This window comes from Mchenga conophoros, linkage group LG3 (assembly GCF_057382185.1).
Source record: "Mchenga conophoros isolate Kocher_MC1m ecotype Shallow Benthic linkage group LG3, M_conophoros_male_GT1.1, whole genome shotgun sequence".
NCBI lineage: Eukaryota > Metazoa > Chordata > Actinopteri > Cichliformes > Cichlidae > Mchenga > Mchenga conophoros.
The window spans coordinates 55,200,683-55,216,876 of NC_140528.1; the positions used below are offsets into that span (position 1 = coordinate 55,200,683).

A 16,194-nucleotide genomic window follows, 5' to 3' on the forward strand; every position below is an offset into this window, starting at 1 on the left:
TGGGCGTGTTCAAAGTCTAAACAGCAACACTTTGTGCATGTGTGTCAGGAAGTCGGTGCAGAGCTGGGTTTCTTTGTTTTGTTTTTTTCTTTGATACAGTGTGAAACGAAGTTTGAAAGGAAGCAAGGAAGACAAGAAAAAGACTTTATCTGCACGTTTTAATCATCAAAGAGAAAAATCTTTACAGACTGTGAGAATCACGAGACGGTTGTTGAACCATGTCCACTCATTTTCACTGTGTGGAAGAGGACAGGGAGTGGGTGTGTGCTGTTAAAGCACACATATCTATATGTACACATAATATGTCTTAGTTACTTTATTATATCAGGACTGTCCTACTGCACTGGAATCTAAACTACATTTAATCTGTATTATGCCACACAGTGGAACAAGAAAGATAAAAGACCTTCATATTTAAAATTAAAAATATATAAAAGAAGCAGCTGCTCCAACTCCCTTCAGGACCCAGAGTTGAATATGAAGATAACACCGTACGGACACACGAACAGACTGACAGACATCAAAGGGTAGATGGACACTTTGATGGATGCATGGATAGATAGGTAGACAGATGATGCATGCAGGAATCATGGATAGATGTGTAGATGGGTGGATGGATGATGTATACATGTTTGGATTCATGCATGCATGGAAGGATGAATGGATGAATGAACAATGCATACATGGTTGGATACATGGATTACTATGGAGATGCATGGATGGATATTGTATGGGTAGATGACTGCATGCATGCATGCATGGATGATGGATGTTTGCATGAATGCATGCACAGATGAATGCAGGTCATCTTCATGTTAATAATATTTTCCTTTCATATCATCACATCCTGAACCTTTTACCATAGTAGGTGTTAAACCCACCAATGAACTATGAATGCTGCTGCTATACAAGTTGTGTTGTGTGAAGAACAAACGTGTATCTGAACAATAAAAAAAAGGTCTACAGACCTGGCAACAGATTATGTGCTGCATGAAAGCGATCATCTTAGTGTGCACGAGCTGTGGCCTCACTTTAAAAGCTGCTGTATTGCAGCCTTTAGGATTATCTTTACTGCACATCATATAGCAGGAAATGCAACAAAAGAATTTCCCAAACATTTATCTTCACTAATTATCTGAATCATACTGATATCAATCACACAAACCCTTCATAAAGTCAAGATCATCGCTGCAGCAGGAAGAAACGGTGATGGAGCATCTGATCACAAAGTGAAAAAAGCTGGGCTCTCCCTTAGAGACAGAGTGAAGAGTTTGGCCTTTCAAGAGATGGACTCTGGCTTCTCTGGAATGCCAGTAATCCCTGTGATCCCAGATCAGTACCAGAAAAATGGATAAATGGATCTTGCTTTTTTAATAACAAATACCAAAATCACTAACACCAATCTATTAATAGATTTTTCCTTTATTAGTAGAAACTATGAATATTCCCTTCTGCTACAAAAGTCTCCTGCTGTTCATATGATTCAGTTTTCAATGGAATATGTTTTAGAGACAATACCAAAGTTATTTTTCTTGATTTTTGCTTTACATCTTTGCACTGCTGCCATAATTTTTTACATCCTTTTGTTTCGTAAACTCAGTTTAACAGCTTGTAATGACTTACTTTGTGTATAGTGTGAAAAATAGCTTCCAAAAATGTAAAATATGCATCACAAAATCAAAATATTTTAAATGATAATCACTCTTGCATCACAGTTTTGTTTAGGTAGCATTAGCCCTCTACTCTTATCCTGGTGGCTGCATCACTTTCGCCCCTCTAGCACCTCCAGAATAGCTTTCAAGATGGTTGCCACAGCTACAGCACCAGGGTCTGGCAGGCTGACCAGGTTGGGTGAGATGTAGCTGGCTCTCCCAGCCCTTGCTTTAAGGTCACGAGTTGCCTCCGCTCCTGAAGCAGCTTTCTGTGGAGACCGAAGCAAAAGGAACATTATGTAGAAAAATCTGCTGAGTGAGCAGTGCAACCACATCAACACCAGGTGGCACCATACCTTCACAGCACTTTGCAGTACAGCCATGTGTCCACCAGATGGAGCTGTGGCCAGCTTAATCAGTTCATCAACTGCAGGGCACAAAGCGTCCAGCTACAAGGTAAGAGAAACAAAGAAACTTCACTGCTAAAGACACTCTTCATAAATTAGGTAATTCAGATTAAATGAGATTTGGGGGACAAAAATCTTACCATTGTTCTGTCTCCAGGGGCGGCACCACCATATCTGCAAGAAAGTCAACATTTAAGTCCGACCTGGCCATTGCACAGAAATCTGGAGGTTCGGTTGAAAAACAATGAAGACAATTTGCACTTTTCTCTTCCTTGACTTTTATTCTCCTTGAGTTGTGACATACACTAACAGCCCACTTACTCATCTTTGTACTTTTGAGATTACAGAGGAACTAGCAGCAATGCAAAAATGGACTATGACAGCTAGTCATTTGTTCAAGGACCTAACTGTATGCTGCGATAAGCTGGGTCTGAAAAGGAAGAAACTTGCAGTTGTTGTAGACAATGGCTGTCCAAATCTGACAGGGAAGAATACTGGATTTTTGCAGAGGATACAAGATAAAGTGACTTACATGAATCCAGAACTGAACTGGTATTTTTGCATTGTGTTATAAACCAGGAGATGTAGTGAAATCCCCTGCTAATATTAACTATGTTCTGAATGTTGTAACTTAAAGCTTCATCCGGCGAAAGACCTGATGAAGTCAACTCAGTGTTGGACTTTTGGAGGAGCATGACACTGAAAATGGTGACATAGGCTACCACACACCTGCCAGGTTGGCAAATAATATGGGACCTGAGAGCATTAATTCAAAAGTTAAATGTAAGGATATTCCAGAGCTTTCAGACTGGAAGGCAAGTATAGCATTTGCTGATGATGTGACTGTAGTAATGAATAAACTAAGTTTCTTTTAAACCAACTGGAGAGCAGCACGCCAACATTGATCATAAGATCAAAAACTCTGGAACAGCAGTTAAATGGCCATATGAAGAAGAAAAGTGGACTTTGAAATAAATACAGACATGAAAATGTTACCAACCCTTACTTTTTCATTGCTTCTGTCCCAGCATTCATAGCAGTGGCCCAGGCTGCAGCATTGCTCCGCCCCTCGGTCACATGACCGGCTGCCGCAGTGAGGAACAGACTGTACAACTGAAATAAACTGAGCATTAGTACATGTGCTTGTGCTGATTAAGACAGAATACTGCAGTCAAACACCACTTGAATCAATAAACCCACCGCTCCTGAAGACCCGCCCATTTTCTCCTGCACCAATCCAGCAACGACTGATAACAGCTTCCCGGGGCAACCGGGGACCACATGTCCTTGAAGCCACTCCTGAATGGCTGAACAAGCATCTTCACTATTTTTACAAGTTCCTCTTTAAGCTACTGAAGATAGTAATCACAGTTTCTTACCTCTAGCAGCCTGAGCATGAGTATTACCACAGTCTCCATCCCCGGAAGCACGATCAAGGGAATTGAGTTCCTCCTGCTTTTCCAACAGAGTGGAGCAAATCTTCTCCAAGGTTTTATGCATCACAGGACTAAGTGGTCCTGCCAAGAATAACAAAACAAACTTCCATTTAAAAAAAGCCCAAACTATTTTATTAATATATAGATCAGAAATTATATACTGGGCTAGAGAGTAAGAGTTAATGGATGTTATGTGTCCTAACTGGAATGTCCAATATGCCCTCTCTGACAGCACAATTTGTTGGTTTCCTTTTGTTCATCCTGTTTCAATTTCATGCAGGTAAACAAGTTTTAAACATGTTCAATTATAAGCCTTGAATAAGTAATGCATTACAATAATTGATTGCAATACACATACACAAAAAGCTCATGAACTAACCTTCAGAGTGCTTCTCATCTTGTGGCCGTTTGATGGTTGTTTGTGGTTCTGTGATGTAGCTGCGTCCACTCAAACACACATTGCTGAGGTTTGGCCAGGCAGGGGCAGTAGTCTTAGCATCTTGATGGGACAAAGGAGGTGTGTGTTTTTCATTAGTAACAAATTTATTTATCATATAAATCTGTGTCTCTGAACCCATATGAGAGTGCTTATTTGTGTGGTTCTATCAGAAGTTAATATTCACTCATCTTGGGGATGAAATTCCTTCTAAGTTTGGATTTAATGATTACTTTGAACCAGTCCTTTTCCAGGGTAGAATAATTGTTCAGCATAAATCTAATAACTTAATTTAAATCTAATGAGAAATCAAGAACTGGGTGCAAAAGTCTGAATTTATTTAAGAGAGAGATAAGATAAGACTTTATTGATGCCACAACGGGGAAATTTTTGCATCACCTCAGCTCAGGTACAGATATCAGAAGGAAATACAAAAATACAATAAGTACAATCAATGAAAAAAGGAAGATAATACACTGTATACAATGGTAGCATACACAGTATGTGATTATGGATATGTGGTGACCTTGGATGTTCAGTGTCCAGTGACTTATGACATCGTGATTTTTGGGTTGGGTTTGGGTATTTTGGGCTTTCACACTCAGAGTAGCCATCAACAAGCTCCTGGCATAATTCTAGCATGATATTTGATCATTCTTCTTGGTAGAATTGGTGGAGTTCATTTAAATTTCCTGGTTTCCTGACATGGCCGCAGCTTTCAAGCTTACTTTTAGCCTGCTTTATCCATTTAAACCAATTTTTAAACCAACTGTGTCCAAGTTTCAACCACCTAGCTGTCAATTTGAAGGGAAGTTAAAGAACTTAGAGGTACTCCTTCTTCATTATTCCATCCACTTTATCCAATGTACCAGTACCACCAGTAGCAAAACACCCTCAGAGATGTCATAGTGTCATACAGTGTTTTAAGCTTTGAAAACCTCACCTTTACTCCTCCAAACATCTCTCTGTGGCCAAACAGCTCAATCTTTGCCTCTTCTAATCATAAAGCATTTCTTCAGAAGGCATTTCAGTCAAGCTTGAAGATGTAAATTTTGGCACAGGATCTTCCTTCTTGGGCTGTACCCTCTCAATCCATGAAGATGTAAAACTCGCTTCACTGTGGACAAACACGCTGGTGTTCCAGCAGTTTCCAGTTTATAACTCGCTTTGATGATTTCTGGGTTGTTCCTGAACATCCAAATCAGTCTCGTGAGGGTGACAGTGGGTCTTCCTCCAGACTTTGGCAAAGTGGTGACACAGCCTAATAACTTCAGCTAATGACCTTTGAATCTGAAGTTTTTTTGAAAACACCTCCAAGAGACCATCCCAACTTGTGTCATACATCACTCGGTTATCTTTCCTGCCCAGTAGTAGTTCCTCGCTTCAAAGATGCAGAAAGTAGGTACATGTTGGTGAATTTCACAGAGATTTCATGGTCTCTGCTCTCTAATTGCTGCTAGTCTCCTCCACTCTATAAGGGATTGTTCAGACATATGACTTTCAGACTCTCACACTCTCACCTCTGGGTCAGACTTGTTTTCACATCTTGCCTCATGTGATTAGGTACAGGATCAATAGGGGGTCCATGACCCTCTTCGGGGGACACTCACATAGGGCTTAAAATCTATGACTCTCCACCAGGTGCTCTTAGAACCAAAGAAGCCTCTCGGATGAGAAGTGAAACTTCTTCAAGGAAACTCCAAGAAGTCCAGATGCTTTTCTTTCCAAGCTCTTTAGACCACTGGATTAGTTGTTTGCCTCGTGGTTTTCATGCCAAAGAGCTGACTGACTGGTTGCTGCTGCCATGTCAATCATGTAAGCATTCACTTTGAAGCTTCTGAAGTTTGAAGTTCTGAAGCTCTGAATACACTGTGATGTTATGACAAAGGCCCTCACAAGTTTAGAAAAACAAAGCTATGTGTTTGAACACTTACCTATCAGCCTCAGTGTTTCCTTGTCAGCCCTCATCAGGGTCAGCGACACTCCTGCCATCTCCAGAGAGGTCATGAACAACCCAGACATCACCCTGGCAACCACCACTCCACGGCTTTCTATAAAAAACACCAATCATATTCCAGATTATCGAATGATCGTGCTGTTCCCCCACCCACCAAAACCAGCCAATCAAATCACATCTGAGCTCATGCTAAGTGCTAATAAAAAATGTTATTCAATAGCATTCATTAACGTTCCACTGCGGTTTCTTTTAGTTAGTCTAGCTACTCACAAAAACTGCCATTCATAAGCTATGAAAAATAAAAGAGACAAGGTTATGTTTTACATGGACGATATTTTAGCTCACAGGGTGTAGTGAGATGCAGGTATTTATTTTCCTGCATATTAAAGTTAAAATGGTGATCATGTGAGAGAAGCACAGTAGGACCCAGCTAAGTATGGTTAAATGCTTACCTCACACACACACACAGACACACACTTACCCAGGCAGATGATGGCCGATCTAGTCACCACAGCCATCTCTAGGCAAGACAGAGCTCCAAGGTTGTTCACGCACACAACCACACTGTCTCCTGTAGGAAAGAGGGAAAAAACACACACATGGAGAGTAGCCGTACTAACGGTCAGCATGATACATGATCGATGTCATTTAGTGAACCTGATTTCAGCGGCAGATGCGATTGGCTGCTTGGGTTGGTCATGTGGTCTATCATGGTCTTGACCACCTCATCAGCAGAGGCCACCTGAGGGAGAAGATCAACAGAAACTGAGCCATACAGCCTGATGGTAAAAGCACATTCAGGCTGTTAAGGTTCAAATCCGACTCACCTTTGACCTCTTTATTCCAGGTTCCCCGTGGATACCTGAAAATAGAAAGAAAACACTGGCTGTTATTTCATTTTCGTCTCCTGTGCTCTCGCCATCTGTGCATCTTTAGAAGAGTTTCCATCATTTTCTCAGCTTTTACAAGTGAATTTCCTCCAGTTTTATGAATTGAATAGAAAGATTCAGATTAAAGACACCCAACCCATTTAACATGCTGAAATTCTGACATCCCCATCTCCCCATTTGACTGAATGAATTCTTTGGAAACACTATTTTATGCTTCACTTAAACCATTTTGCTGCTCTTAACTGCTCTTGCACACCACTAGATGGTGCAATTCAGTCATTTTCTCTAAAATATCACTAACATGATGTCACATCTGCAGAGAAAGTCAAAGATGGAGATTGGCCATTCTAACGATCTGGTTTTAAATCATTTGTCACAAAAAAAAAAAATATGTAAAAAAGTATTCATTAGCTTGGGTGGAAGTTTAGTTCTGGAAATAAAAGTCTAGATAACTGGTGTCAGCCCAAAAGGCTGCTCTCCATATTCTGCCACTCTCTTTCTCCTGCTCTCACAACTCCACCTTTTCCATCCTCCTCTAATCATCCCTCACCCAGCCCGACCTCCATGTCTCCTGGCGGTAGATCGAAGGAAGGCAGGCAGCCGGGAACGCTGCATGGAGACAGACTCACCCCCAGAGTGCCTGGAGTAAAACAGAAACATCATTAAGAAAAATATTCCAGTGTTCCCAGAAAGTATTAAATGTATTAAAAAACCCCAAAAGAAAGCGCGACTCACCGATCCTCTTTAAAATCTCCGTCACCTTGGAAACAATCTGATCCAATGAGCAGCCCTCTTCTGCTAAAGCACCAGCCAGCTAACAGAGCGAGAGACCACATGTTTAAAGGCAAGAAAAATACTACAAAAATCTAATAAAAGCATCAATGATACGAGGCTGCATGGTGCAAAATATACAAATTCATGGTTTCTGCTTAAGTTCACAAGATGACGTATACTTTCCTGTTCCAACAACCTAGATCAACAAAATACAACATCATAAAATGACTCACAACAATGACGGTAAAATAAATAAATACAAATAATAATATAAAAAGAAATACACAAAAGAGCTTCATTCAGTGGGAAAAAACATGGAGCGTTTAATAAAATGTGACATTATTATTGTGGTTCTAATAAAAATATGTATTACAAAAAATAATTACGTGGGAAAAATAAATAATTACAGGGTAAAGTAAAAAAAAATAATGCCAGAGTTTATGAATGAATTATTGCCTAATTATTTTTTAATTAAATTAGACACATTTAAGGGCATATTATACATTTAATTCATGTTTGATGTTGGCAGTTTCAGTCCTCCATACATTTTAAGATTTGTTTTTGCTTTTCCTTTTTTTTAAAAAATTATTATTAAGAGAACAGTTTCACAGTTTCTTTTTTGCAAGATCAGTAACCGGCACATACTTGCCAGCCTTGAGACCTCAGAATTAGGGAGACAAAGGGGGGGGGGGTTGGTATATATATATATATATATATATATACACATATTCAAAAAACTTGAATTTTACAGTGTTTATTTATTTAAAATTATTTATTTAAAGTAAGTTAAATGTCACTGTTATTACTGTCCCCCAGCTGGGGCTGTCCAAATGCAGAGGCTGCATCCACCTGAGGACCCAGCCTTCATGGTCTAAGTGGGCCGGGTCCTCCAAAAGCCAGGTAGGCCGGAAGTGAGCAACTGTGACGGTCTAGCCTTCAGAATTACGTCACGAGCTCTCTCGGTGGAGTGAAACTGCCATCTGCTCCTTGCTATCTAAATATAACCGGATGCTGGTGTAAATTCTCGACCATCTCACACTTCTGTTTAGTCAGTTTTGTGTTTGACGTTTATTCAGCTGTGTGAAAACCCCAGAGGAAGTTTTATTTAATCTAATCTAATCTAGTAACTTTAATCTCAGCCAAACGGATTTACTCAGGAACAAATAAAACACTGAAAAAAAAGTCAAACAATAACAGTTTTAGGTTATCTAAGTGACTTATATATCATGTTTAACCTGAGTAGCGAAAGACCGCAGGGGCTTGAAAACGTGCCGGGAGTTTGCTGTTCTCGCCAACTCAGTTATTTGAAGTTTACACAGCTACATTCTCGCCTGAAAATATGCTAAAAGTTTATTTTGCGACCCAGAAAGAATAATAAGAGTAATATTAAAACTAAGTAGCTGCCGCCATTGTTGGAAACTGGAACTGGCTGGGCTGAGCTATGAATTCTGGGATATGGTTTTTCATTTTTGTTGTCCAGGTGGAAAATCAGGAGAAATTCGGGAGAATGGTGACTCCGGGAGGGGCACTGAAATTCAGAATTCTCCCGGAAAAATAGGGAGGGTTGGCATGTATGAACCGGCAGACAGGACAAATGTGCCTCATGTAGCTTTATAACAGCATTTGTACCATAAAAAAAATGAGCACAGTGATATAATATTATAACCCTTTTAACTCAGGATACACTTGTACTGGTCCAAGTTGAGCTGTTTCCAGAGTAAATAACACCTCTATTAGGCTGTTGTTGTGTACCTTATGTATGAAGACAGTGCCACACAAGCCTCTTCTTCCAGCCTTACTTGGTTGGTCAAAGGCGCAGTCTTCCGCAACTATCACCATGTCAACAGCAACGCCCTGGTTACGAGCTTGCTCTGCAGCCAATCCAAAGTTAAGGCGGTCACCTGTGTAGTTCTTCACAATGAGAAGGACCCCAGAGGCTCCTGAGTGGGAAGACTGTTGTTAGTTCATTGGATATTTAAAAAAAAAAAAAAAAACTTGCAGCAGGTCACAGACAGTATATAAAAGATGGACATAGCTTTTAGGTCTATGTATTTTAAAAGCTGCATTCTCTCTAATGGCCACCAGGGGACAACTGCTTTGGCTGCACAACGAACCCTCTGACCTCAGCAAACACTTTTAGTTATGGCTTTGACTCTCTAGTTTGTGACTGATGGGTCGCTACCCTATGAACAGCATCCTCAGTTTCTCAGTCAGATACGCACTCACAACTCCAGCTTGCTAACCATTAGTATAAAGTGTGTCTCAGTCTTTTATATACAGTCTTTGTTCCCTTCTGCCAGAGACAGCAGTAGCTGATCTGGGGTTATGATGAGCATCTGTTCTCACAACATCACTTTGTTGTCCTTATCCTTCTTTTTGGGGCCAGCAGCCTACACCTATTGCAGTGTAACTAGGAGAAGGATTCATGGTCACCTGTTGCAAACCTAACTCTATGTTTTGCCAAAAAGGAAAGTTTTAAGCCTAATCTTAAAAGAAGAGACAGTGGCTCTATCCCAATTCAGGGTCTGCAGCCTTAAAGTACGCAGCCTCAATGATCCTCAAGGGCCGCGTACTTAAAGACCGCTAAGGCTGGAAATGCGAGGCTTGTGAAATGGGACGCTTGTGAAATGGGACGGTCTAGCCTCCGTTGCGCTGCCCAGGTTGCCTAGCAACCATGATACTAACAGCTGGAAACGTTTCATACAGCTTTGTCTGACAGACATGAAGGAGAACATCATTTGTTTGTTTGTTTCTACATGAGCTTTGGTCATTCTCTGTAAGATTAAGCTCAGCTATTGAACGGCGTATATTTTAAAGTAAAGGCTTTAAAACAAAGTTAGTACAAACGTCACTAATGTCACATAACTTTGCCGACATGTGGCCAACAGTAATGTTTTAATGTTCTTCGTTATTAAACATTTGCACATAAATAAGTGACATAATATTCAGTACTTACTTAAAGTTTACTCTTCAGGCGCCCCTCCTTAAAATTCAGGGAAATGAAGGACGCATTTGAGGGCCGCATTTCGAGCAGCCTTCGAATTGGGACAGCCTTCGTCGCGTCGCTGTGACGTAATCGGCCTTAAAATGCAGCCTTTAAGGCTGCAGACCCTGAATTGGGATACAGCCATAGTCTGTCTCCTGCATCCAAACTGAGAGCTGGTTCCACAGAAGAGGGGCCTGAAAGCTGAAGGCTCTGCCTCCCAGTAGTTGCTGCAGGATAGTAATTTATCTGCAGACTAACACAGGTGCTCAGTAACCTTTGATTTTGCACAGGAATATAACTCAAATATAACCAGCTGGCATCCAGTTGAGTCGATTCCACCCTACTCCCACATGCTGGCAATCTGCATGCACTTATTTGCAAACTGTGAGACTGACTGAAGACAGTCTGAGTCTGTCCATTGCAGACAGGTTACTTCACACCAGGTGGGTGAAGGTGTTAGACCCTCTGTGACTACTTACAAAAATAATGCAATCACCATGGACACAGATTTTTTCCTCACTGAAAGGAAGTGGCCACCAAATTTTTATAAGGTGCAGCGTTAACGACGGCAACAGTGCAGCACTGTCACAGGGCGAGATCAGTGAACCATTTTGGCAAAAGGATCAAATGTAAAAGGTCAAACTTCAAATCAAATCAACAGTTAGACTTTTTTTAAAAAGAGTTGCACCACACTGCACTGTGCAAGCACTGGTTTTATTAAACAGATAAGATCAGTGATTATATATGCACTACCAACTCTCACAGACACACACACACGGAAAACTGAAGGACACATTGCCTGCATTGTGCAAAGAGAGAATGGCAGCAAGGATACTGCCAGGAGGCGGCGATGCAAACACTCCTCCTGCAACAGCCGCCGACAGCATCCCTGCTCCGATATAACCTGAGGATACGAGGAGGAGAAATCAGAGCTGAGGTAATCAGAAGTATCTCATGTTCATGTGTAAAGGAATAGTCTTACCTGCGTGTGCAGGCTCGTGGCCCGACCCCCCTCCAGAGAGGAGGGCCACTTTTCCCTTGAGGTTTTCAAGGTCGGACCGAAGCACAACCCTGTGGCCTTTTAGCAGAGAGAGGCCCCCAGAGGCCCTGACGAGGCCGAGGAGGGCGTCATCCACGCAACTCTCTGCTGAGTTGATCAACTTCTTCTGGGGCTGAAATAGAAAGAGATAAAAAATAAAAATGGGGAAAAAACCCCACATAGAATATGTGTTTTTGATCAGCCTCAAAAGACACAACTGAGATGCCGTTTATCCTCATGCAAGTTACACAACGAGGCATCTGCGAATCTGTGGAAATGCCATTCAAATGTCTTAATGATTGAAGTCCAAGAGTTGCCCTCAGCAGGTGGCACAGACACAGTCAAGCAGATCCACGCCGCCTGTGTTTGTGTATATGCGCGAGTTAAATTAAAGTTGGCAAAAGCTGCACAATTAAACTAAAAACAAACTAAAGTTTTATTTGCAACAACAGCGCAATTAAAATGCTGAGTTTTCACAGCTTGTTCCCGTTATCACTGCATGGACTCTGATCCATGTGCAAAGTGCTGCGGGCTCATCCAGCCTAGCGAACCACTGACATTTCATGTTAACACAAATTATCAACCGGACAATCTTCACTCGTATTCAAACAGATCGCTTCAAATTGTCTTTATTCTTCTTCTTTTTTTCTTTTTTACCTCCATCTTAACTTTTCTCGCTCTCTCACTCTTCCGACAGCAGGCACAATGAGTAGCGTCAGATCCGAAAGCTTTACTCAGACTGACACCTGCAGTCTGAGTAAGCAAGTATGCCTACAAAATAAAAGCATTGCTCCCCTTTTAAAAGCACACATATAGTCCGTGGAGTACAAAAATGCTCCAAAACTGCATTATGTTGGAGATACAGCAAAATCAGACTGCTATTAAATAAAAGAGCTAAAAGATGCGAGGCCAGCATATACTTATGGTTTTAATTTGAAAATATCAAAGGAAGTCTTGTTTCGGTTTAAGCTCGAGAAAGGACACAGCGGTCACGCCCACCTTTTTGTTTCCGGGAAAATTATTAAAACTTGAGTTTTCAGTTTGTTTCGTTTGTATATAGGCCATTGTCATATGGATGTTCAAAGGGCTTTACAGGCACAAACACATATTAGGAAATTACATATGAGGTCACTTAGATGTAAAACCCCTCAGAAATAAAGGCATATAGTATAAATAAGTCACACATAAGTTCCTGTGAAATTAGACAAAGCGAAAATATGAAATAAAGGAACTTTAAAAACAAATAATCAAACAATAGAAATGCAAGAAAGAAACAATTTCAGAATTAACAGAAGTAAGAGGCCAACACATGATATCACTGAAGAAGATATGCATGTGCATGTCTGAATCTGCCACATAATAAAATGTGGCTGCAATCAGTTCTTCTTCTTCTTCTTCTTCTTCTTCTTCTTATTATTATTATTATTATTATTATTATTATTATTATTATTATTATTATTATTATTATTATTATTATTATTATTGTAGTTGTTGTTTTATTTATTTTCATGTGTGAGGAGGAATGGATAAAGTTAAAATGTTTTTGTATTTAGTTGTATTATTTTTAGGTTAAAGAAAGTGGGCATACTTACAACTTATACAGTATTTCTTTTTTTCAATTTTTCATTGTGGTTTATTGTACAACTTTGTGCACACCAGTAGAAAAAACATCTCAGGGGCTAAAAACAAACTAAGTTTTGCAATAGGTCTCTTTGTGACAGCATGACCAGTGCCGCGGTCACTTTAATTAAGCCTTATATGTCTTCTTGACTTTAGCCACTTCATTCTCATCAGGAAGTATTTCCCCATATCATTTATACCAATTGTCATCTAAAGTAAAGGAAGGGGGTGGTGGTGTGGAGCCCACAGCATCATGGGAATTATGCTGTGGGCATATCCCACATATGGAATCTGAAAAGGAAGTAAGCCGTGATCTTGTGCTGTTAATTGTCTCATTTAGCTTCTTCTGCTGTTTCATACAGACACCAGTTCGAGTGGAATCCAACACCATTCCAGTTTGGGGACTAATGAATTGCTGCAACAACTTGACATTCTGATGGTGAATGATGATGTTTGGATCACAACAAATTGAGCAGGGGTTTCCACATATGTTATCACCTCTAATGCAAGTCTTACAAGTCTTGTGAGGGGGGATGTCTACTTTGTGGTTCCTCCTGTAGTCAGTCCACACTGGATTGCTTCCATACCTTTCAATATACTCTTCACTCTCCATGTAATCCCAAGGCCTGTCCTCCATCCTAAAGCAATGCTGCTTTGCAGTAAGAGTGTCTGGGATGTATAAATAGAGACAAAGAAAGACATGTCCTTGCAGGTAGCCTCTAGAAGGGACTGATACTGACGAACTGAATGTGAAATTGAAGGCGACACACGACATAAAAACATTGCGATGTACTTCATGGAGGTAGCCATTTTCAGATCCTACCCGGATTAGAGGTGAAAGGTCTTATACAGTATATCTTATCGCCATGTTGTCCTACTATAGATCAGGGGTGTCAAACATTAAAGCCATTATACTCAAATAAATGGCTTCACTGCAATTTTCACCCTTTTAATGGACCATTTTGGTCAAATAGTAAAATTTTGGTTATTTTTATTGATTTCCTGCAAATTGACTGTTTTACAAAAAAGTTTAAAAAAAAACAGTCAACACATTATTGTTATTTTTGATTAAGATGCCAAACTGGAGATGAATGCTCAAAACATATTTTTTTATTTTAAATTTTATTTAATGTTGATGACCGTGAGAAGTTTTAAAAGGTGCCAACAAATAAAAGTGATTGTTATTATTTACTTAGTGTATTGTTATGCTATGTTATGTTTACATAATGACAACAAAGAGTCTTCAATCTTGAATCAGAAGTAAAACAACATTTAAAAGGGGAGTAAAAAATCTAGTTTATTTTATCAAACCAACATTAACACTCTACAGGTCGCCGCTCCTCATAACACAACGTCCCTTCTTCCCGACAAAGAGGAAAGCTCCGCTCACTCGGGCTGCTCGGTTAAAATATCAAGCCAACCCTGTGGTTCCTCCTGCCGTGACGCACAGATCCCGGCGAGTCTGTTCAGCTCAGCTCGGAACCGTCCGGAGCAACATGCAGGATGGCGAGTTTGGAGACAGCCGCCGAGCACGAACGTATCCTGCGGGAAATCGAGAGCACAGACACCAACTGTATCGGACCGACACTCCGGTGAGTCAGTCCCCACTCCACGGCTGGGGGAGCAGCAGCGTCACTCAGCTTGCGGGAGCCGCGGCTAGCTGGCTGCGACTAGCGCTGATCCAGAGACTCCCGGAGCTTGCTCAAAACTTTAACCCGTCTGCTTCCATTATCGGACAGCTAGCCGGCTAACTTTAGCAAACATTAAAGCTAGCTAATTTCCACTTTGAACATATAGAGTGTCGAGCCTGAACAGTCCTGACTGCCGGCTGTCTTTATTGGCTTCACGTTTTCTTCTCAAGGCGGGTTGTTTGGCTTTGTCGCAGAAGTTTCGGCAAGTCGTCCACAGGAATTTCAACAACTTTGGCTAACATTAAGCTAACTGTGCTAATTAATTGACATTCGGCACACACGGGGGCACAAGCCTGTTTTCCCGTGGCCGAACCGTTCGTGTTACCCGTGTGGCTCTGTGTACTTGTCAGGGCAGGGTTAGTAAACTTTATTCTGTATGGAGGGGGCGAGTGTTTGTGCCCTTTGCTGTTAGCAGCAGCTTTATCAAGGAGTGTCAAGTGCAGCAGCCGTGACAAACCCTGCATGTGTCAATGAATGAAGACAGAGGCTCAGTCCAAACCCTCCCCGAGCAGCAGAGAGGCACGTGCTGATGGTTGTCATGCTTCTAATTGACCGTTTAGTGTCTTTATCAATAATTTAGTGGAAGCTACACTTAAAAGATTGCCTTGCTTCCCTTTTTGTTTTGTTTTTTGGTTTGCTCAATCATATTAGCAGGGAATGGAGGAGGATGCTTCGTTTTGCACCTGGAATGGGTACACACTCGTGTTTATCTTCAGCTTTCAGATTAGAGGTGAAAAACACAACGAGAGCATAAGAGCAAGACGTAAGAGCAAAGGGATCTTCTACAAATTGTGGCCTTTGAGTGGCCTCTGTGAAGCAGCTTTGAGGGGAAATGCTGCAGGCTACCAAAGGCGTATCAAAGGTGTTTTTCCCCTCTTATTCCTCTACGTTGGGCTCTTCTGGTCATCATAAGTCCTGTTTAAACTTGTTATTCAGGGCACCTCCGCTGTGTGTTTGTTTGTGTGTGTGTGTGTGTGTGTGTGTGAGAGAGAGAAAGAGCATGTGTGTTTATCAGTCCTCTCCAGATCCTGTTGCTAAAATGACTTGACAACTTTGTGCGACACCCCCGGTTGCCGCGTTCGTCTGCCTTTTTATATTATTCTTTTTCCCCCTCCTGTGGGTGACGTTTCATCTCCTGTGTCCGACTCCTCAGTATTTCCACTTCACCCTGTGTGCGCTCAACACTCTGAAAATACACTGGCAAAGTCTAATTTTGGAGCTGTCATATTCATTGCGAGTTAAATTTAGTCCAGAGACGCCTAAAAAAGGGAGTTTTGTTTGCAAAGGAAGGAAGTTGTCAAGTTTG

The 16,194-nt window shown here is 41.0% G+C and overlaps 2 protein-coding genes and 1 pseudogene across 3 annotated transcripts in view; 1 reads left to right on the forward strand and 2 right to left on the reverse strand.

Annotated features, from left to right (window-relative positions):
- Window positions 1–139: 139 nt before the first annotated feature.
- Window positions 140–12,337, reverse strand: tkfc (triokinase/FMN cyclase). Its single transcript, XM_085263565.1, has 17 exons — window positions 12,235–12,337; window positions 11,521–11,710; window positions 11,338–11,442; window positions 9,305–9,492; window positions 7,514–7,592; window positions 7,329–7,418; window positions 6,716–6,750; window positions 6,546–6,630; window positions 6,370–6,459; window positions 5,866–5,982; window positions 3,875–3,994; window positions 3,439–3,576; window positions 3,260–3,366; window positions 3,066–3,172; window positions 2,200–2,233; window positions 2,009–2,101; window positions 140–1,921 (listed from the first exon to the last, which is right to left on the reverse strand). The coding sequence occupies exons 1-17, from the start codon at window positions 12,238–12,240 to the stop codon at window positions 1,763–1,765; spliced, it is 1,743 nt and encodes a 580-aa protein (XP_085119691.1). The 5' UTR covers window positions 12,241–12,337; the 3' UTR covers window positions 140–1,762.
- Window positions 12,338–13,315: 978 nt separating this feature from the next.
- Window positions 13,316–14,007, reverse strand: LOC146579569 (small ribosomal subunit protein mS40 pseudogene; annotated as a pseudogene).
- Window positions 14,008–14,535: 528 nt separating this feature from the next.
- Window positions 14,536–16,194, forward strand: part of exoc6b (exocyst complex component 6B) — a 127,798-nt gene continuing 126,139 nt past the window's right edge. The window contains exon 1 of one of the 2 annotated variants that reach the window (XM_085263567.1): window positions 14,536–14,789. In XM_085263567.1, the coding sequence (XP_085119693.1) occupies window positions 14,701–14,789 (89 nt within the window). In that variant the 5' untranslated portion in view covers window positions 14,536–14,700. The remainder of the gene's footprint in view (window positions 14,790–16,194) is intronic. The other variant, XM_085263568.1, reaches the window with a different exon arrangement.

Bases quoted from the DNA above. Each gene is read 5' to 3' on its own strand.
- tkfc (XM_085263565.1), bottom strand. The intron at 3,995-5,865 runs GTAAGTGTTCAA...TGTCCCATCAAG, and splicing joins GGAAACACTGAGGCTGATAG to ATGCTAAGACTACTGCCCCT. The intron at 2,102-2,199 runs GTAAGATTTTTG...CTTACCTTGTAG, and splicing joins CCCCTGGAGACAGAACAATG to CTGGACGCTTTGTGCCCTGC.